General features: G+C 39.2%; 1 protein-coding gene across 2 annotated transcripts in view; it reads left to right on the forward strand.

Moving 5' to 3' along the window:
* MINPP1 (multiple inositol-polyphosphate phosphatase 1) overlaps positions 1-23478 on the forward strand; it is a 54055-nt gene that overhangs the window by 18267 nt on the left and 12310 nt on the right. Inside the window, exon 5 of one of the 2 annotated variants that reach the window (XM_052660984.1) lies at positions 13063-13456. The exons of the other annotated variant lie outside the window; for it this stretch is intronic. Coding sequence (XP_052516944.1) covers positions 13063-13456 — 394 coding nt within the window. Of the gene's footprint in view, positions 1-13062; positions 13457-23478 lie in introns of those variants that run through there. 2 annotated transcript variants of the gene reach the window in all.

The raw sequence follows: 23478 nt of genomic DNA on the forward strand, positions 1-23478 counted from the left end.
GTTATCTTGTTATAGTAATGTTAAATCAAAGATATTCTTCAATGTTTCTGAATACTTTTCAACATAATTCTAATAGTGTGATTTTACTTCACAGAAAAATTGGAGATTGTAAATAATGTTAATTGATAATTATCAACATTTTGGTTAAATACAACCAGTCCTCCAGATCCATGGTCCTTGACACTTACTAGGATCTTGACCTTATTTTCCTTCTTAAACGATCACTACAGTCATGGGATTAAAGTTAAAACCAGTAACTTTAGTATTTAAGCAAATTTGAACAGCTATTGCTGTTTAAACAGCTGTGGTTAGAAAAGCAGGTTAAACTTGAATAAGTAAGATTTATCTGCATTTTATTCTACTTTCCCATTCCCCATTGTCTGTTAATATATTTTTATTTTTAATTGAGATTCAGTAAGTCACTTCCTGCTTTTTCAAAGAAAGGTTTATATTCTGAACTATGTAATTGCTTACCTCGTGAGATCTTCCATTTTGTCAGGGATATTCTCAGATATGCAAATTAATTATTGTAAATATATGTTACAGTCATTTAATAGCTCTCATTAATCTTTTTTCAACCTTTTCATTCACTATTGAATAAGGGTATGGCTTTTTAAGATTGTGTAGTTCCACGTGTTAACCTAAGATGGCAGTATTGAAATAAAAGTATAGTGGCACCAAGTAATTACTTAGCCCATTGTAAGGAGTGAGCTTTGTCTTTTGAAGTTCTTAGAAGTGTATGCAGATTCTAAATTCTCAGAACTTGTTACTGTTCTGAAGTTATTGTTCCATCAGTTTAACTAGGTACCACAGACTCTTCTAGTGCTAGTTGTTGAAAGATACTGGCTAAAATAAGGTAAAAGTTAATATAACTAGCCTGGCTGTGCTTTGAATTCAAATTCAGCTGTCCATTTGTCTTTTGGAAAGACATGTCTTGACTTCCAGTGGACGGTAGATCTGTGATGGCTAGAACTTTATTTCCCTGGCCTGTCCTCAGTGTCTAGAGCATGCCTGTGATGCAGTCGGCGCTTAGTGTATGATGAAGGAACATCCACAGTTCGGCAGTCATTTATCCTCCGGGGCCTCTAAGCCGCAAACCTGTGTATTATTCTTGACTCTGTCTCCCTCACCTTCTACATCTACTCACCATAATGTGGTATTTTGTTGTTGTATTTTCTTCACATCAAGTTCTTTTACTTTTCTTCACCCCCACTGCTTCCACCTCAACTCATATCAAACTAATACCGTCTCTCTTTTTTATTTTAGCAGTTACCTCCTAAGTGCTTCCCTGATTTTAGTTTTACTTCTACTCAAATTCAATACAGCTAATTATAGAGAATAATAGGTTTTAAAACCCCAAAACTAATAGACTTTATTTTTTAGAGCACTTTTAGGTTTACAACAAAAATGGGTGGAAATACAAAGTTCCCACAGTCTATCCCTTCCCTCACAGACATAGCCTCCTCCACTACTAATGTCACACACCAGTGTGGTATAATAATAATGTTTTAACAGAATATTTTATATTTGTATTTTTCATGAACTATTCTATCAAAATATTAGGCAATGGAAGGTATATACAAAGATGAAGACATTTAAATTATTGTCTCAAGGCACTCATGTCCTATTTTGGAGCATATCTATATAACAGCACTAAAACAGGTAAAAAACAATACTGAAGGATTGATTTGAACCGTTCGGGGTTGGTAAAGCCTTTATGGGAGCAGGAGTCTTTGAGGTTGGTCATATCAACCCTTAACACTTAACTTTATGAAGTATAATTGATGTGAAATAAACAGCACATATTTAAAGTATACAACTTGATAAGGTTTTACCTATTTATACAGCCATGAAACTGTCACCATAATCGAGATAATGAACTACCCATTGCATGCAAACATTTCTTTGTGACTCTTTCTAATATAGTTCCCACCCCTCATTCCCAGGCTGATCCACTTTGTGTCACTATAGATTATTTTGTATTTTCTAGAATTTTATATGATGGAACCTTATGGGATGTATGTGTACTTTTTTAGGGGTTTGGCTTCTTTCACGTAGCGTAATGGTTATAAGATTCATTTGTGTTTTGAGTGGTTTCGTGGTTTAGTCACTAAGTCGTGTCTGACTCTTGTGGCCCCATGGACTGTAGCCCACCAGGCTCCTCTGTCCATGGGATTCTCCAGGCAAGAATACTGGAGTGGATTGCCATTTCCTTCTCGAGGATCTTCCCAACCCAGGGATTGAACCCAGGTCTCCCGCATTGCAGGCAGATTCTTTACCAACTGAGCTATGAGGGAAGCCCTTCAGAGCCCGGATCCGGAGTGCTGCGATGGTGTCAGTCATTTATTCCTTTTCATTTAGTATTTCACTTGTTGTTCAGTCGCTCAGTCATGTCTGACTCTTTGCATCACTATGAACTGCAGCACGCCAGGCTTCCCTGTCCTTCACTGTCTCCTGGAGTTTGCTCAAACTCATTTCCATTGACTTGATGATGCCATCCAGCCATCTCATCCTCTTTCGCCCCCTTCTCTTCCTGCCCTCAGTCTTTCCCAGCATCAAGGTCTTTTCCACTGAGTCAGTTCTTCGTATCAGGTGGCCAAAGTATTGGAGTTTCAGCTCAACGTCAGTCCTTCCAGTGAACACCCAGGACTGATCTCTTTTAGGATGAACTGGTTGGATCTCCTTGCAGTCCCAGGGACTCTGAAGAGTCTTGTCTAACACCACAGTTCAAAAGCATCAGTTCTTCTGCACTCAGCTTTCTTTATAGTCCAACTCTCGCATCCATACATGATCACTGGAAAAACCATAGCCTTGACTAGACGGAGCTTTGTTGACAAAGGTCAACAAAGTAATGTCTCTGCTTTTTAATATGCTATCTAGGTTGGTCATAACTTTCCTTCCAAGGAGTAAGCATCTTTTAATTTCATGGCTGCAGTCACCATCTACAGTGATTTTGGAGCCCAGAAAAATAAAGTCTGACACTGTTTCCACTGTTGCCCCATCTATTTCCCATGAAGTGATGGGACCAGATGCCATGATCTTCGTTTTCTGAATGTTGAGCTTTAAGCCAGCTTTTTGACTCTCCTTTTCCACTTTCATCAAGAGGCTCTTTAGTTCTTCACTTTCTGCCATAAGGGTGGTGTCATCTGCATATCTCAGGTTATTGATATTTCTCCCGGCAATCTTGATTCCAGCTTGTGTTTCTTCCAGCCCAGCATTTCTCATGATGTACTCTGCAAAGAAGTTAAATAAGCAGGGTGACAATATACAGCCTTGATGTACCCCTTTTCCTATTTGGAACCACTCTGTTGTCCCATGTCCAGTTTTAACTGTTGCTTCCTGACCTGCATACAGGTTTCTCAAGAGGTAGGTCAGGTGGTCTGGTATTCTCATCTCTTTCAGAATTTTCCACAGTTGATTGTGATCCACACAGTCAAAGGCTTTGGCATAGTCAATAAAGCAGAAAGAGATGTTTTTCTGGAACTCTCTTGCTTTTTCCATGATCCAGTGGATGTTGGCAACTTGACCTCTGTTTCCTCTCCCTTTTCTGAAACCAGCTTGAACATCAGGAAGTTCACGGTTCCCGTATTGCTGAAGCCTGGCTTGGAGAATTTTAAGCATTACTTTACTAGCGTGTGAGATGAGTGTGATTGTGCAGTGGTTTGAGGATTCTTTGGCATGCCTTTCTTTGGGATTGGAATGAAAACTGACCTTTTCCAGTCCTGTGGCCACTGTTGAGTTTTTCAAATTTGCTGGCATATTGAGTGCAGCACTTTCAAAGCATCGTCTTTCAGGATTTGAAATAGCTCTACTGGAATGCCATCACCTCCACTAGCTTCGTTTGTAGTGATGCTTTCTAAGGCCCACTTGACTTCACATTCCAGGATGTCTGGCTCTCGGTGAGTGATCACACCATCATGATTATCTGAGAAGTGATTCAGTACTACACATTACAGCCCTGGCAGAGACAGCAAAAGCTGTTAAGGGCTCAAGATAGTACCAGTTATGCTAACAGCCATACAACTAGTGTTACTGAGGTTAGTTACCATCCTTGTGTTTACTTTGGTTAAGTGTTCAAATCTTTTGCCATTTTTTAATTGGGTTATTTATCATTTTTATTATTGTTGCTTTAGAGTTCTTTAATGTATATTCTAGATACAGAGATTTTCTCAGATTTATACTTTACAAGTATATTCTCCTAAACTGTGGTTTGCCTTTTCTGTTTTTATAATAATGTCTTTTATGGGCTAATTTTGCAACACTTTTGAGTCAATTCCTCCTGAGCATCTATTTGGTACCCTGTATATTTTGAGATTTTCCTGTAATGGCTTGTGTGAACACGAACTATTCCTGGCCTTGTGTTAGCTTTGGGGATTCTTTCCTATTCTTTGTGTTCGGTGCTTTTTGCCTGGATTTGGATAGCTTTCTCACAGACAGTGATCTGATGAGTACTAGCTGACATCTTGGGAGGAGTCACTGCACATCTCTCTTCTCTGGTGTGCTAGCCTGTAGATTCTAGTCAGTTGGGCCTCGATGAATTTCCGGTTCTATCTCATCTCTCAGGAAGATTGATGTACTCTGTTTGGGTTCCCGTGCCCTGTGCTGCAGCCTGGAAACTAGGCAGTTAAGATGGAAGAGCTGTGGGGATTTGCCTCCGCTCACTCTTATTCTCACTATTGTTGAATATCTGGAAACTGCCTTTTCATATCTTTTGTTTAGCTTTATAGTAGTTTAAGGCAGGAAGGTAAATCCAGTCCCTGTTACTACATCTTGGATGAAAGCAAAAGTTATTTCTGTGTATTTTTCTTGAGGAAAAAACTTTACACTTGAATCATTTCATTCTGTATTTGTGTTAAAATGTCAAATTTGATACTTTTCCAAATGCCACATTGGAGCTGATGGTTCAATCAGATGTAAAATAGGATTAAATTCTTTTTCCTTGTAATTTTCTTCCCAGAGCCTCTCACATATCTGGCAGTTCATGTTGCTTATTTGTGCACTTACATAATTGTGGGAATTACACAAGTCTAAAGCTCTATTTGATATTCTCAGATCATGTTTAAAAATACACTTTGTGTAACATTACTCGAGTGTGAAACATGAACTGAGAGCTTAGAAAAACCTAAGCTGAGTACATTTAGGAGAAAACATGCAGTTATTAGTTGTTTTTCTGGTTGAACTCTTTCCTGGGTCTTTTATCTACTTTGAACACATGTATACATGCATAGTTATCAAACCTCATTTAACAACGTTATTTTAGACTTCAATTTAACTTTTCTTTTTAATGGAAGATTTAATAAAATCTCCTTACCAACTTACGTAAGTAAAAAGAGGGCTGAAATTTGGAGAACTGCAGTCTTACTTGCTAGATAACATTAGGTAATTCACTTGTCCTTTCCCTATTTCTAAAATGAGAAGTCATGACCAGATTCCTCAACTCTAAAATATTAGAATTCCAACTGTGTATTTCTACATATAATTCATGTAAGTTATTCAGTTGTTTTCTTGTATTTGTATTGATAGTGTCCATTTTCTAATGTTTTTAATTTTTAAAGCTAAAATGAACCTCTGTTAAAAGTGGTTTTGTCACTTTTTGAAAAATGTGATATCTCAAATTTAACACATTTTTATCAGAGGGATAGGGCAGAAAGGTACATTAAAGGTACATTAGATGCCTTTTGTTCTTTTTTTTTTTTTTTTTTTTGAGACATTGTGCTGCAAGTCCTAAAGAATAGCGTTACAAGTCAGGGATATAGTTAATATGAGAGATGTGACTGACTAATAGAAGTCTATGTTGGAGGATTGGAGTATGCAGTCAGAATGTAAAGAACAGAAACTACACGATTCAAGAAAAATAGAAATGTTCACAGCAGATTATAAACTATCTGGATTTTCCTTAATTTGGTGTTGTGTATAAATTTAAATGTAAATTAATCTATTTAGACATTTTAAATGTAGAGCTCATTAGGACAAAATTATCCGACTTCTCTGAAACACACATGATGCGGGAGATAAGAGCTAGTGTGGAACAGGATTGTAGATGCACTGCTCCTCAGGACGTCAGACTGTAATATACAGCAGAGGGGTTCTTAGGATGTGTAGAGTCTGAATTCCCAAAACCGTATTCAAGTTTTTATGGGTTTGAGCATTTCTCTGGGATGAAGTCTCACTCCTTTAGATTTTCAAATGGTTTCATGTCCCCAATAATTATAAAACTATAGATGCAGTGAGTATTGAATACATGTCATTACTGATTGCCTTGGCAGTTCCTCCTTTAAAAAAATTTTACATCTTCCTACCAAAAGACTGCAGTTTTTAGTTGAAGGTAAAAAGCTAGTTCTTTCTGTCATGGCATCCTGAACCTCCCAACTCTGTTTATTGAAAGGCCATATGATACAAAGAAAACTATATGGGACCACAGGTAGAATGGAATGTAGCAGTCTTTATGCTCTGCAATTTTCTGACAAAATTATGTGGCCTTACATTAGGAATTGAATAAATTGAGAAGTGATTTTTTTTTTTTCCACACATTCTTTCCCCTGTTGTCTTCCCATGCATTATGTTCTCTTGTTTTTTCTGGTGTTTCTAACCCTCCAGCCCCTAGACAGGCAGGCAGACACACGCACACACACACACACACACACACACACTGTAACCCATTGGTGCACACACACACATACACACACACTGTGACCCATTGGTGCACACACACACACACACACACACACACACTGTAACCCATTGGTATACACACACACTGTAACCCCCTGGCACACACACACACACACTGTAGCCCATTGGCGCACACACACACACACACACACACTGTAACCCGTTGGCGCGCACACACACACACACTCTGTAACCCATTGGCACACACACACACACACACACGGCACACACACACACACGGCACACACACACTGTAACCCATTGGCTGGTGCCAGTGTTTTGGACTTAATCATAAACCAACTTTGCTTTAAATAAGCTTGGGAATAAAACCCAGAAAATTTCTCATGGCATCCTTGAAACTTGGATATATTTAAGAAGTGGGGTTCTGGTTCTTTCAAACAGCAGTTGGGCTTGTACTTAAAGAAGTAAATCAGTTTTTAGCAGATAGCTTAGAGGGGATTCACTGTGAGGATCTGGAAGAGTTCACATCCCCTATGACTGGTCCCCTGAAATTTTTAACTCTTACTCTTGTCTACACCAAGCCTCTAGCAGTTTGTCAATTTTCAGTTTTAAGTTTTCTGACCCTGGCATAGGTTCCTGTGGAGGTGTCTGCTCCTGTAAATTGTGGTTCTCTGTGTCTCCCTGTCTCCAGTATAGTGGGCAGCAGTTTGACCTGTGACCTCACCTCTCCAATGGATCTAAGATGAACCGTTTTCATTTTGTTTGGCTCTTTGCTGTTAGGGCAGAACAGCACTTTCTAAGCTCCTTACAGACTGAAAACTGAAAGTTCTATTTTTTTTAATACCCAGAGTTTTCGCAATTGAGCTTCAAACAATAAAGTAGAAATCAGTTTATATATTGCTTACATGCATGTGCGTGAGGCAGAAATACTGGAGTGGGTTGCCATTTCCTCCACAAGGGGATCTTTCCAACCCAGGGATCAAATTCACGTCTCTGGCTCCTGCGTTGGCAGGCAGGTTCTTTACCACAGAGACACTGGGAAGGCCAAAATATGAGATCCACATATTGTTTAGTCATTGTTTATAAGTGAAGAAAAGCGTTCTCACATTCTTAGCTGTAAATAGGCCCTTGATTTGAAGTATGTAGTCTAAGAGGACTGAAAAATTATTAGGTAAGTTCTTTTGAATTATGTACCTCATGAGTCAGATGTTTTACTTCTGCTATTTTAGGGAGCCTTTAAGATTACATGAAGAATTACATTTATTCTAGTTTTAGCACTTGAACCGTTAAGGATTACCAAGTTGAATTCCAGCTAAGAAAAACAAATAGTGAAGAAAAAGTTTTGTTTGAGTCTCGTGATTTATATGCTGAGCTTTTATCTGTTGGGAATACTTTTTGAGTTAATGCAAAAAATACCTAACTTTTTTTTTTTTTAATCTTGTAACTTACTTAGGAATGTGTTAAATTCTGCTTCTTACCCTTAAAATCCAACCTATAAATTTTGTGAGCTCTGAATTTATTTTGAAATAAAATCAAGAAGAAAGAGTTTTAGAATTATTTAAAATATGGAGGTTCAGTTCAGTTCAGTCACTCAGTCATGTCCGACTATTTGCGACCCCATGGACTGCAGCACGCCAGGCTTCCCTGTCCATTACCAACTCCCAGAGTTTATTCATACTCAGGTCCATTGAGTTGGTGATGCCATTCAACCGTCTCATCCTCTGTCATCCCCTTCTCCTGCCCTCAATCTTTCCCAGCATCAGGGTCTTTTCCAGTGAGTCAGTTCTTTGCATCAGGTGGCCATAGTATTGGAGTTTCAGCTTCAGCATCAGTCCTTCCAATGAATATTCAGGGCTGACTTCCTTTAGGATGGACTGGTTGGATCTCTTTGCAGTCCAATGGACTCTCAAGAGTCTTTTCCAACACCTCAATTCAAAAGCATCAATTCAAAGCATCAAATGTTGGATCCCACCAAGGAAAGATACCCCATCCCAGAGCAAAGGAGAAGCCCCAGGAAGATGGTAGAAGGGGCGAAATCGTGTCTAGGATCAAACCCCATACCTGCCAGAGATCCTTGTGCGCACCAGGACCCAGAGACCCCCAGAGCCTGAGGCAGAAGTGTGTTTGAGCTCATACCTCCTATGGAGTCATGGGTCAGCAGTGGACTGCCACAGGGGCACGGGCTCTGGATGCAATAGACCTGGATATGGCATCAGCCCTCCTGAAGAAGGTTGCCATTAACCCCACCAAGGAGGCGCCAGGACTTACACAGGACTGGGGAAACACACTCTTGGAGGGCACAAACAAGAGCTTGTGTGCACCAAGACCCAAGAGAAAGGAGCAGTGACTCCACAAGAGGCTGACCCAGACTTGCCCATGAGTGTCCAGGAGTCTCTGGCAGAGGCATGGGTCAGCTGTGGCCTGCTGCATTCTGGGGGCAGTGAGTGCAGCTGTGTATGCATGGGAACTTTTGAAGGAGGTCACCGTTATCTTCCTTACCTCCACCATAGTTTGGCCTCAGGTCAAACCACAGGAGGGGAACACAGGCCCGCCCATCAACAGAAAATTGGATTAAAGATTTACTGAGGATGGCCCCACCCATCAGAACAAGACCCAGTTTCCCCCTCAGTCAGTCTCTCCCATCAGGAAGCTTCCATAAGCCTCTTATCCTTCTCCATCAGAGGGCAGACAGAATGAAAAATCACAGAAAACTAACCTATCTGATCACATGGACCACAGCCTTGTCTAACTCAATGAAACTATGTAGGGCCACCCAAGAGGGACGGGTCGTGGTGGAGAGTTCTGACAAGTCATGGTCCCCTGGAGAAGGGAATGACAAACCACTTCAGTATTCTTGCCTTGAGAACCCCATGAACAATATGAAAATATGGAGGTGGTTAAAGATAATTTTAGACACTTTAGAGTTTTTGTTTATGTTCATGTTGATAGTAGCATATTTTACAAAGTTTCATAAGGCATTCTTTTCTATTTTTTATAAAATAAAAAAGCTCTTTCTCTATGAGATAAAATTTATCTAAGCCAGATTTTTAATACTGTTCCTTGGCACTTTTAAAAAAGATATAAACCAAACCAAGGCTTCCCTGGTACCTCAGATGGTGAAGAATCCACCTGCAATCCTGGAGACCTGGGTTCAATCCCTGGGTTGGGAAGATCCCCTGAAGGAGAGCGTGGCAACTCCATTATTCTTGCCTGGAGAATTCTATGGACAGAGGAGCCTGGCAGGCTATAGTCAGTGGGGTCGCAGAGAGTCAGACACAACTTAGCACACAGAACACACAAACTAAACCAATGAAGTACCTTCTTATTCTGTGTTCAATAAAGATTTGTGTACATACATTTAGGAATGATTTACACATATTTCTTAAAGTGGTAATTTGTTTTGAGTGATTATATGATACATACATACACATACATACGTACATATGTTTGTGTTTGTTACACATCTAACAAGGGGTGATATTGCTATCAAAAAAACAAGAAGTCAGGTACCATCCTGAAACAAACTAGTGCTGTATTTTGTAATTAGGTATCTTAGAAATGGGCAAAGTGATTTTAATTATGTCTGGGAAATGAGAGATAAAGAGGGGGAGATTGGTTGGCAAGGCAAAGATGTTCATCTCTAAAGAAAAAAGTGTTTAGGAAATTGTATCCATTGTATCTGGATACAACTTCAGTACAGTGTTCCAGATAGCTATTACTTATTCATTGGAGTTGAAACATTTGACCTAGATACAGTCTCCCTGAAGTTAAAAAATTGTCATTTTTTGACATATTCTCTTTGTGCTATAATAAAAAAGTAGTTCCATACACTCTTTATTACTCAGCAAACTGAATTCAAGGCATAAAGTATAATTACTATGTTGCAGAAAATTAGGCACATCCATTTTTTCCAGTGCTTTTTGTGTGTAAATACAAGGGACATCAGCCAACTTCTTTTTCTGAAGTAGCAACAGCATCTGCTCTGTGTGCACGACCCTAAGGCACAAAGGGTAAAGGTAGGCAAAAAATAATTATGAGTGAAATGGTGCTCATTTCTCCTTATATTTGGCATTATTATAAAAATATGTAACCTACAAAGAATTATAAGTTGCTTACTATTTTCTGCAAGCACTTTTAATCTCTAAGTAAGCTGATGATTTTAGTTTTTTACATTGTTTTGAGGAAGGCTACGTTAGTTTTGACCCTCTAATATGTAGTCTCCCTTATCTTTCATTATCACTGTTGTATTTATGGATTTAACCAGACCTTTAAAAATACTGTTTTTTTATATATTTCATCCTTTTGTAATGGAGATTGATCTGTAATAAGATAATATTTAGGGCACTTATTTTTTAAATTGTGTTTTTCCTTTCTGTTGAAAATTTCTTGAAATTCTAAAATATTTTCTTTAATTTAGATGCATCATATGGCACAAAACAGTCATTTATTTTTGTTGAGTTGGCTTCCTGTGTGAATCTAATTATATATAAGCTTGATTTCCCATAAAACTCCCAATAAGGATTTTTAAAGCACAGTTTTTCTCAACTTTCTTCTCAAAAGTAGCTGATTTTAATATGTGACTGAAAGTAGTCAGTCAAAAGAGAAAATGGAATTTATTGCACTTTATATAAATCTAAGGAATCTTGGTTTGAAACTTAAATATGGGTAACAGTCTAGATTTAATTTCTTCTGTAGCTCGTATGTATGAAGTTAATAGGACTTTGAACTCATCGTTTGTACCCTGTTGGTCTGTCGCCTTCCCCCAGCACACGTTTTTTTTTTGTTTCATATGTGTTTTTGTTGTTTGTCTTTTATCTTTTTGTTTCCTATTTTCTCTTTGATTGACTTTTGAACCCAAGTATGTAGGTAAGTCTGTTTACTCCACTGCCTATTGTACGCTTTTCCACACAGTAGCCCACCAGCCACATGTGGTTATTCAGCACCTGAAAATGGGGCTGGTCTGAATTGAGATTGCTGTAAGTGTAAAGTGCACGTGGCGTTTCAAAGATTTGGTAGAAATAATAAAATAGTTGTGACTGTTTCCCTTGGGTTTTGGATCTGCTATCCATTTGCTCCATCTATTTTTATGTGAGGAATCAGGAGGCTTCAGAAACTGCTGCAAATATTGCTCTCCTCCCAGAAAATATGTAACCTAATGCTTGGTTAACTGTGTTTGAATAGAGGTTGTTTTTTTTTTAATTGAGTACAGTTGTTTTACAGTGTTGTGTTAGTCTCTGCTATACAACAAAGTGAATCAGCCTCACGTATACATATATCCTGTCTTCCTTGGATTTTGTGTTTGAATAGGCTTACAAATTATATTTGAGAACAAAAGCCATAGTCTTTTTATAAAAGTTGGAGAAAAGGGGAAATAGTCATTTGCTGCTGTTTTTGAAAAATTATTTCTCTATTTTTGGCTGAGCTAGGTCTTCTTTGCTGCTCAGGCTTTCCTCAAGTTGCATCAAGTAGGGACTGTTCTTTCGTTGCAGTGTGGAGGCTTCTCTTGTTGCAGGGCACAGGCCCCAGGGCACACAGGCTCCAGTAGCTGTGGCCGGTGGTCTCAGTGGTGGTGGCTTCTAGGCTCTAGAGCACAGGCTCAGTAGTTGTGGCACCCTGGCTTTGTTGCTCTGCAGCCTGTGAAATCTTGCCCAGTTCAGGGATCTAACCCATGTCCTGCATTGGCAGGTCGATTCTTTACCACTGAGCCACCAGGGAAGCCCTGCTGCTACTTTTGGGAGAAGTCTTTATCAGAGAAAAATCATAGAAAACTTGAAAGGAAATTAAAAGGTGACCTAGCTCATGTGTTGAAAGCTATTGTTTCTGGCAGTGTATAAACTCCATTCCCAACCACAGACGTAGTTTATCAGCTAGAATAGGTTGTGTCATTACCTTTTTTGTGACTCTCCCACATTTGGTGACCAAGTCAGGTCTCATAAAACATTGAAGAATTATATGCATTACCATTCACTGTTCAGACTTGGTTTTAACCAAGAAATTTACTGAATAGTGTCCTAATTCCCTAAAGATGAAATAACATTTGAAATTCATTCAGACGAGCTCCAGAGAGTAATCAATATTTACTAAAGGCCAGGTGCTCAGATTCATTCACAGAAAGGCAACACAGTTTTGAAATCCATATCAACTTGAAGTTCCCTTATCTAGCAGTAAAGACTCAGCTCTCTTTAAGCTTAAAGAAAAATGTGCGTGTTTTAGATAGATTTACAATATGCAGTGATCCAAATTTTTAAAATGTAAGTTTAGTGCTTTAAGTTCAGTTCTCTGCCACACAGAATTTAGCAATACTGTTGTTTATATAAAGATTTTTAAAAGATGAGAAAGTTAATTAATTCTAAGTGTGGTTTTTATGTTAAATTACTATGTATGTAGAAAATGTTTTATATGTACCTTTTTCTTTATTTCTTTTTGAAGTTCTCAACCAGTTTCCTCTCCAGTCATCCTCCAGTTTGGCCATGCAGAGACCCTTCTTCCACTGCTTTCTCTCATGGGCTACTTCAAAGACAAGGAACCCCTAACAGCTTACAATTACAAGGAGCAAATGCATCGGAAGTTCCGAAGTGGTCACATCGTACCTTATGCTTCAAACCTGATATTTGTGCTTTACCATTGTAAAAATGCTAAGACTCCTAAAGAAGAATTCCGAGTGCAGTTGTTACTGAATGAAAAAGTGTTACCATTGGCTCACTCACAAGAAACTGTTTCTTTGTATGAAGATCTGAAGAACCACTATAAGGACATCCTTCAGAGTTGTCATACCAGTGAAGAATGTGAACTACCAAAGGTGAACACATCTGATGAGCTATGAGTGACTGCCAAACATTTTTAATTCATCAGCAATCTCCAGGGAGTGATTCTATGCTTAGAATAGGTGGGCAGTCCCTGAGTACAGAAAGCTTTAACATTTCTTGGATATTTCTGTTTTTTCAAAGAAAAATGTTTCTTTTTGAGTCTGGACATGGATATGTAAGAAATGATTTTTCACCGAAGCAGCTCTCATGGGAAATCTGTTCAGAGATAACTGGTACTACATATATTTACAGAAATTAAATTCTATTTATGTAAGAGATCTCACACTGAGATAGAACATGATTTCAGAATGATGCACAGAAGTTTTGGAGTAACAAAATATTTTGTCAGTTGGACAATCCGTAACGTGACTGGACTAAGTCTAGGAACCTTACCAGTTGTGCTGCCGTCCTTTCTTTTTTCCTCAGGTAGCACAGTTCTAGTATTATCTTCTTAATCAGAGCTGTTAAGATTCACTGGGAGCATCACTTTGGAAGAAATTAACATCTCTAGTTGAGAATTTGAAACAATATTAAGAAACAGTATGATTTAAAAGAACACCTTCACTGAAGGAAGACAAAAGTGTAATTAAAATATCTTTGTTAAGAGTATTTATAAAGTATTTGAACACGATTTCAGTAATTCCTTTTACCCTCTTAGTAAGTCTTGAAAGGCCGTTATTTAATTATTATCATACCTGTTTCACATATATAACTGGAAGAACAAAGAGGACCATTAGCAACAAGGCAGAAGAATAGAATCACACTTAAATCCATTGCTTTATGTGTTTTAAAAAGTTGTCACTTCGCTTGTGTTTGTATATTTTACTGTTATGTGAGATACAGCTTTTGAGGATTTAATTTCTTTTTTGTTCTTTATTTTTGTAAAGACTGACTTCATACTGGTGGGCTTTCAGTTTCACATATGCTGCTGCTTAGTCAGTCATGTCTGACTCTTTGTGACCTCATGGACTGTAGCCCACCAGGCTCCTCTGTCCATGGGATTCTCCAGGCAAGAATGCTGGAGTGGGTTGCCATTCCCTCCTCCAGGGGATCTTCCCGACCCAGGGATTGAATCCGGGTCCTCCACATTACAGGCAGATTCTTTACCATCTGAGCCACAAGGGAAGACCTTTCACAGATATGAACCGATTTCAAAGCAATATTTCTGAGTTCTATCAAATGTCATATAAGTAGTTTCTATAATAATAAACATAATTCTTATAACTTTTCTACCAGTTTTTTTTTTTTTTCTGCTTTCCATATTGATACACAGTCAGTTCAGTTCAGTTCATTTGTTCAGTTGTGTCCAACTCTTTGCAACCCCATGAACTGCAGCACACCAGGCCTCCCTGTCCATCACCAACTCCTGGAGCCCACCCAAACCCATGTCCATTGAGTCGGTGATGCCATCCAACCATCTCATTCTCTGTTGTCCCTTCTCCTCCTGCCCTCAGTCTTTCCCAGCATCAGGGTCTCTTCCAATGAGTCAGCTCTTCGCATCAGGTGGCCAAAATATTGGAGTTTCAGCTTCAACATCAGTCCTTCCAATGAACACCCAGGACTGATCTCCTTTGGGATGGACTGGTTGAATCTCCTTGCAGTCCAAGGGATTCTCAAGAGTCTTCTCCAACACCACAGTTCAAAAGCATCAATTCTTCTGCGCTCAGCTTTCTTTATAGTCCAACTCTCACATCCATACATCACCACTGGAAAAACCATAGTCTTGACTAGACAGACCTTTGTTGGCAAAGTAATGGCTCTGCTTTTTAATACGCTGTCTAGGTTGGTCATAACTTTCCTTCCAAGGAGTAAGCGTCTTTTAATTACACAATCAGTAATTGATGGTAAAAGGATAGCATTTCAGACAGCTTTGACTAATCAGGCAATATAAGGACATTTTCTTCCAATAAAAATTTCTGGGGAGGAAGGCTCAAGACAAAAGTAAATATATATATATGAAATTATGGCTGAATTGCATTGTTGTATGGCAGAAACCAACACAACATTGTAAAGCAATTTTCCTCCAATTAAAGAATAAAAAATTCCTTAGGTTTTTACTTATTAAGAATGGAAATCTGTTTTGTTCAAAATCTAAATAAAATGTTACAACTGTATATTGAAATTATAAAAATGCACAGATCATTGATCTGTAGATCATTGATCTTCAACTGAGTGATGTTCACAGAATAGATGCTTAGCCAATAAATACTACTGATGCATCAATACACTGCTGATTATTCCTACAAAGGTCGGATGTTAATCATTTTCTTTTTTAAGAATTCATCTAAGGCAGACAAGAAGAGAACAGTATAATGAGCATTCATACCCATCATACTGTTTATCAAAATTAACATTATATCATTTGGTTTAGATCAAATAAGAAGAATTGAAGACTTTCATATGTCTGCCTGATGCTTTTCCCTCACTGCCTGCCTGTAAGGTAACCACCAACATGAAGTTCAGTATTCACCATTCTACTGCATGCTTGACTCTGAAATTTCATAGTATTTTGGGAATTTAAACTTTTCTATAAAAAGGACTTCACTGTGTGTATCATTCTTGAATAATTGATTTAATTGCTGTATTTGTTTTTCAAGACTTTTTGATCATTTATCACAAATCAACAATATCATTTCATGAGTCATGTACTTTTTATGTACAAAGACTAGACTTAGACTGTGAGCGTGTTAAAGCTGAATAAGCCTAGTTTTTCTTTCAAGGGGGTTATCTTAAAAGACCTTACAACAAATTTACTTGATGTCTGGAACATTAAATAATTGGATTCATGAAGTTTTCATAGACTATTGAAGTTTTATAGAAATTGTGTAATTTATTTATTGTTAAGTAGAACCACATAGTTATCATTGTAGTCTTTGGTATGTAAACTATTTCAGGATAGAGGGTAAGTATGGTCCATTTTCGTTAATGTTACAGAGGCTGTGACATTATTCTGGTGCTATTATTCTCACTTAGGAAATACCTGAAACTGAAGAATCTTATGCTAAAACCAAAAGGTCTTATCTAGGATAGGATATATAAAAAGTTGAATGTTGAGAAATAACCTTTGGCCAACAATAATTCATTCATGATAGGTGACCACTTTAGTCAGTTAAGCCAAAATGTAATCACTATCGGTTCTGAGATTTTGGTCAATTAATAAATAGCCTGTGAACATTAGTCATTTTTCTGTCTGTAGTCTACAACTTGATGTGTGCAGTGCGTTTGTCTTTACTCTTTTTATAGTCATTTTATCATTTGGAAGTTTCTGCTCTCCAGCACATACTCCTGCACTTGAAACTGTCTTTGTATATAATCTTGATCTTAGTTTTAACACTGAAAGCAGAGTTCAACTTGTAAAGGAAAAGGAGCTTCATTTTTTTCAGGCAAAAGTCGAATTTTATATCTTTGAGTGCTTTCCTTTTGTAAACTGCAGAATTGATGCATGACCTTAAATATCTGAGAGTTACATACAACCAAACAAGAATTTGTAAATATAAATTTTTGGAATGTATTTCTTTAAGGTGGTATTTCATACAGTTCATTAATGATCCTTGGAATTTGGACTATTCTGCCAAATGTAAACTGAAAATAAATATTTGCATTACAATGTAATTTGCCTTTTTTCTAGCTCTTCTCCTGAACTTACCCAGTCACTTAACTCTCATAGAATAACAGATCACTGAGTTCTCTATTCTTTTTCTCTCACTTACTTAAGCATTTCCTTCCACTCACCTATCAGCTTAACCTACCCTTAAGCACCTGCACATCAGTCTATTAAGCTATTTTTTAATTGGTGTATGTGTATGTGTGTGAGGAGAAAGAGAAGAAAAAGGAGTGAGTTTTTTTGAGAAAATTCCACAGCAGGAAGAAAGATGTCATATTATTCTAGTTAAAAGAATTGTAGTTTGGGCTTCATACCTGGCAGATTAGGAGGCACTTAACTTTCAAACTTCATTTTATCATTACTGGAGTAATACATTTTAAGATAGAAGGATTCTTAAATATATTATGTCTAAAACTGGTCTCAATTTAACATCATCCATGTACTGTTCCCAGATGCTAAACCATTCTTTAGAGCCAAACAGTTTATATTCACACTTCTGTTTGTTGCACTGGCAGAACAAATAATTATTCATGAGAATGATAGCCTTCAAAGTTTAATAGGACTCCTAGTATATAATGAGAACATTTTGCTAACATATTTTACATTATTTATGAAGTAGCTAATGTGAAAATTGGGGTTCCCAGTGGTAAAGAATCTGCCTGCCAATGCAGGAGACATGGGTTCAGTCTCTGGTTCGGGAAGATCCCCTGGAGAAGGAAATGACAACCCACTCTAGCGTTCTTCCCTGGGAAATCCTATGAGTAGAAGAGCCTGGCGGGCTGGTCTATGGGGCTGCAAAAGAGTCGAACATGACTTAGCAACTAAACAACAACAAACAATATGGAGAATTAAGTTGGGATTTATTGATTGTGTTTTTCATTAGAGTTCATTCTACCAATTTTGGTTCTGAACGTTGATAATTTGGGTGCTTTTAGAAACTTTTTCAGTGAACAATCTTATCCTGGAAAAAAAAAAAACACCTTTGATGTAAATTATAAAAATGTGTACTTGTGAACCATATCTTTGGATACACACAGATGAGAGCGTTCTGTTGATAAAACATGCCTAATTGGAGATAGGAAGAACATCAATCATGCTCTAGCTATAGTTTCTCTTCGTTTGAGCAGCCCTTAGTTTCTTTTTCTTACAAGTTTTTTTCTTTTCCTTGCTTTCCTGAGAAGCTAAGACTAGTCTTTGGAAGACAAAAAAAGTGCTTTTTTTCCTTCTGTTTGCAGCATTACTCCTTGAAATTATCTGTCACTCTTTGCATCATGGAGACTTGGTGAGGGCCTGGTTTCCTAATTTGACTATTATAGGTAGAGCTGTGTAGCCTCCTAAGTTCTATCCATGGTGGGAAGTTACAATTGCGTTTCATAACTTTGTTTGCTACTTCAGTACTAGATGACTGAGAAGAGTCTGAGGAGAAATACTGAAATCCTTGGGCAGAAGTCTGAAGAAATGAGAAACGATCTGCCTTTTCCTTGCTGAGAAAAACAATGCGTGAAGCTCCCAGATGGAGATAGGAAATAAGAAGTAGCTGGGATTCTAAATCCAATTGACTCTGGTTGCAATACTTCAGGTGTTTCTAGGAAGGGAAATGGAGTAGAGCATTATGGGACTTTTTCAGACCATGTTACTAGTTTTTGCCTCAGTCACTGCTGGAGGTAGGCAGTTAAATAGAACTTCCTTTTCAAGTCTAGCTGCTATCAGCCTAACTCTTAAAAAAACAAAAAAACAATTATGACTAGAAGACAGTTCTCTACCCAGTGGGCCTGCATGAGCTTCAAAAGACTTTTTTTTTTTTTAAAGACAAGTCTAAAAGCTCTTTGGTTCAGTTCAGTTCAGTCGCTCAGTCATGTCCGACTCTTTGCGACCCCATGAATCGCAGCACGCTAGGTCTCCCTGTCCATCACCAGCTCCCGGAGTTCACTCAGACTCACATCCATCGAGTCACTGATGCCATCCAGCCATCTCATCCTCTGTCGTCCCCTTCTGCTCCTGCCCCCAATCCCGCCCAGCATCAGAGTCTTTTCCAATGAGTCCAACTCTTCCCATGAGGTGGCCAAACTACTGGAGGTTCAGCTTTAGCATCATTCCTTCCAAAGAAATCCCCGGGTTGATCTCCTTTAAAATGGACTGGTTGGATCTCCTTGCAGTCCAAGGGATTCTCAAGAGTCTTCTCCAACACCACAGTTCAAAAGCATCAATTCTTCGGTGCTCAGCCTTCTTCACAGTCCAACTCTCACATCTATACATGACCACAGGAAAAACCATAGCCTTGACTAGACGGACCATAGTCAACAAAGTAATCTCTCTGCTTTTGAATATGCTATCTAGGTTGGTCATAACTTTTCTTCCGAGGAGTAAGCGTCTTTTAATTTCTGGCTGCGGTCACCACCTGCAGTGATTTTGGAGCCCCCAAAAATAGTCTGACACTGTTTCCACTGTTTCCCCATCTATTTCCCATGAAGTGATGGGACTGGATGCCATGGTCTTCGTTTGCTGAATGTTGAGCTTTAAGCCAACTTTTTCACTCTCCACTTTCACTTTCATCAAGAGGCTTTTTAGTTCCTCTTCACTTTCTGCCATAAGGGTGGTGTCATCTGCATATCTGAGGTGATTGATATTTCTCCTGGCAATCTTGATTCCAGCTTGTGTTTCTTCCAGTCCAGTGTTTCTCATGATGTACTCTGCATGTAAGTTAAATAAGCAGGGTGACAATATACAGCCTTGACTTACTCCTTTTCCTATCTGAAACCAGTCTGTTGTTCCATGTCCAGTTCTAATTGTTGCTTCCTGACCTGCATACAGATTTCTCAAGAGGCAGGTCAAGTGGTCTGGTATTCCCATCTCTTTCAGAATTTTCCACAGTTTATTGTGATCCACACAGTCAAAGGCTTTGGCATAGTCAATAAAGCAGAAATAGATGTTTTTCTGGAACTCTCTTGCTTTTTTGATGATCCAGCGGATGTTGGCAATTTGATCTCTGGTTCCTCCGCCTTTTCTAAAACCAGCTTGAGCATCAGAAAGTTCACGGTTCACATATTGCTGAAGCCTGGCTTGGAGAATTTTGAGCATTACTTTACTAGCATGTGAGATGAGTGCAACTGTATGGTAGTTTGAGCATTCTTTGGCATTGCCTTTCTTTGGGATTGGAATGAAAACTGACCTTTTCCAGTCCTGTGCCCACTGCTGAGTTTTCCAAATTTGCTGGCATATTGAGTGCAGCACTTTCACAGCATTATCTTTCAGGATTTGAAATAGCTCCACTGGAATGCCATCACCTCCACTAGCTTTGTTCATAGTGATGCTTTCTAAGGCCACTTGACTTCACATTCCAAGATGTCTGGCTCTAGATGAGTGATCACACCATCGTGATTATCTTGGTCGTGAAGCTCTTTTTTGTACAGTTCTTCTGTGTATTCTTGCCACCTCTTCTTAATATCTTCTGCTTCTGTTAGGTCCATACCATTTCTGTCCTTTATCGAGCCCATCTTTGCACAATATGTTCCCCTGGTGTCTCTTATTTTCTTGAAGAGATCTCTAGTCTTTCCCATTCTGTTCATTCCTCTATTTCTTTGCATTGATCACTGAAGAAGGCTTTCTTATCTCTTCTTGCTGTTCTTTGGAACTCTGCATTCAGATGTTTATATCTTTCCTTTTCTCCTTTGCTTTTCACCTCTCTTCTTTTCACAGCTATTTGTAAGGCCTCCCCAGACAGCCATTTTGCTTTTTTGCATTTCTTTTCCATGGGGATGGTCTTGATCCCTGTCTCCTGTACAGTGGCACAAACCTCTGTCCATAGTTCACCAGGCACTCTATCGATCAGATCTAGGCCCTTAAATTTATTTCTCACTTCCACTGTATAATCATAAGGGATTTGATTGAGGTCATACCTGAATGGTCTAGTGGTTTTCCCTACTTTCTTCAATTTAAGTCTGAATTTGGTAATAAGGAGTTCATGATCTGAGCCACAGTCAGCTCCTGGTCTTGTTTTTGTTGACTGTATAGAGCTTCTCCATCTTTGGCTGCACAGAATATAATCAATCTGATTTCGGTGTTGATCATCTGGTGATGTCCATGTGTAGAGTCTTCTCTTGTGTTGTTGGAAGAGGGTGTTTGCTATGACCAGTGCATTTTCTTGGCAAAACTCTATTAATCTTTGCCCTGCTTCATTCTGCATTCCAGGGCCAAATTTGCCTGTTACTCCAGGTGTTTCTTGACTTCCTACTTTTGCATTCCAGTCCCCTATAATGAAAAGGACATCTTTTTTGGGTGTTAGTGTAAAAGGTATCGTAGGTCTTCATAGAACCGATCACTTTCAGCTTCTTCAGCGTTACTGGTTGGGGCATAGACTTGGATTACTATGATATTGAATGGTTTGCCTTGGAAACAAACAGAGATCATTCTGTCGTTTTTGAGATTGCATCCAAGAACTGCATTTCGGACTCTTTTGTTGACCGTGACAGCTACTCCATTTCTTCTGAGAGATTCCTGCCCGCAGTAGTAGATATAATGGTCATCTGAGTAAATCCACCCATTCCAGTCCATTTTAGTTTGCTGACTCCTAGAATGTCAATATTCACTCTTGCCATCTCTTGTTTGACCACTTCCAGTTTGCCTTGATTCATGGACCTGACATTCCAGGTTCCTATACAATATTGCTCTTTACATCATCGGACCTTGCTTCTATCACCAGTCACATCCACAGCTGGATATTTTTTTTGCTTTGGGTCCATCCCTTCATTCTTTCTGGAGTTATTTCTCCACTGATCTCCAGTAGCATATTGGGCACCTAATGACCTGGGGAGTTCCTCTTTCAGTATCCTATCATTTTGCCTTTTCATACTGTTCATGGGGTTCTCAAGGCAAGAATACTGAAGTGGTTTGCCATTCCCTTCTGCAGTGGACCACATTCTGTCAGACCTCTCCACCATGACCCGCCCGTCTTGGGTTGCCCCACGGGCATGGCTTAGTTTCATTGAGTTAGACAAAGCTGTGGTCCTAGTGTGATTAGATTGACTAGTTTTCTGTGAGTATGGTTTCAGTGTGTCTGCCCTCTGATGCCCTCTTGCAACACCGACCATCTTACTTGGGTTTCTCTTACCTTGGGCGTGGGGTATCTCTTCACGGCTGCTCCAACAAAGTGCAGCCGCTGCTCCTTACCTTGGACGAGGGGCATCTCCTCCCGCCGCCCCTCCTGACCTTCCATGTGGGATGGCTCCTCTAGGCCCTCCTGTGCCTGTGCAGCTGCTGCTCCTTACCTTGGACGAGGGGCATCTCCTCCCGCCGCCCCTCCTGACCGTCCACGTGGGATGGCTCCTCTAGGCCCTCCTGTGCCCATGCAGCCGCTGCTCCTTGGCTTGGACAAGGGGCATCTCCTCCCGCCGCCCCTCCTGACCTTCCACGTGGGATGGCTCCTCTGGGTATTTAAAAAGGACCACTGCAGATAGGCTCCCCTGGTGGCTCAGGTGGTTAAGAATCTGCTTGCAGTGCGGGAGACCCAGGTTCAATCCCTGGGTTGGGAAGATCCCATAGAGAAGGGAATGGCAACCCACTCCAGTATTCTTGTCTGGAGAATTCCATGGACAGAGGAGCTTGGTGGGCTACAGCCCATGGGGTCACTAAGTGTCAGACACAACTGAGTGCCTAACACAGTTGTACAATATAGGTATATGCGTTTGTTTGTATTTGCCCAAACAGAATGTGTAAAGCTAGTCTTAAGAGAAAAATCATTGTAATTCTCAATACTTAGCCATGTACTTGATGTTAACTGGGTTATCTAAAATATAAATCACTTGTGTGAAATAATAGTTGTTCTTGAGTACAGGAAATATCTACACCTGCCAAGTACTGTATAGAAGTACTTTACCTGTTATTCCATTTAATCTTCATTATAGACTATGAAGTTCATAGTATGAAGCCTGTTTTGCAGATGAAGGAATTGAAATGGAGGATGAAAGTGCTGTTTTGTTTTGTTTTACACTCTATGCTCTATTCAAATGCTGTATCAGTGGTAACAGTGGAATTTTGACTTCTTTCGTTTGGGGCACTTTGGCATGCAGATTGTTTTAAGTAATGCAACTGATTGTAAACCACTTCAGTCTCGACACTACCCACCACTGGGGGAAAAAGTGCTTTTGAAGATGCTGCCACCCTCTGTCCTTCTCTGTAGCCATTAGCTATAATTGCTTAGGTCAAAAAGGTTGTATGCTTAGCAGGAAATGGGAAGAAGACAGAAGTCTAAGCAGAGCTTTGTATGTGACCGTTTCCAGGACAAATCAGTTTATATCTCCAGGCTCAGCTCACTACCATGCACCTGGTATACAAGGCTTTCTGAGTTAATCAGGAGGGTGGGGCAGGTTAGTAGCTGTGTTACAATCCATCCCTTAGAACTGCATTTGTAGCATTTCCATGTATAACACATTCAGACCT

This window comes from Budorcas taxicolor, chromosome 23 (assembly GCF_023091745.1).
Source record: "Budorcas taxicolor isolate Tak-1 chromosome 23, Takin1.1, whole genome shotgun sequence".
In the NCBI taxonomy this organism is placed as follows: domain Eukaryota; kingdom Metazoa; phylum Chordata; class Mammalia; order Artiodactyla; family Bovidae; genus Budorcas; species Budorcas taxicolor.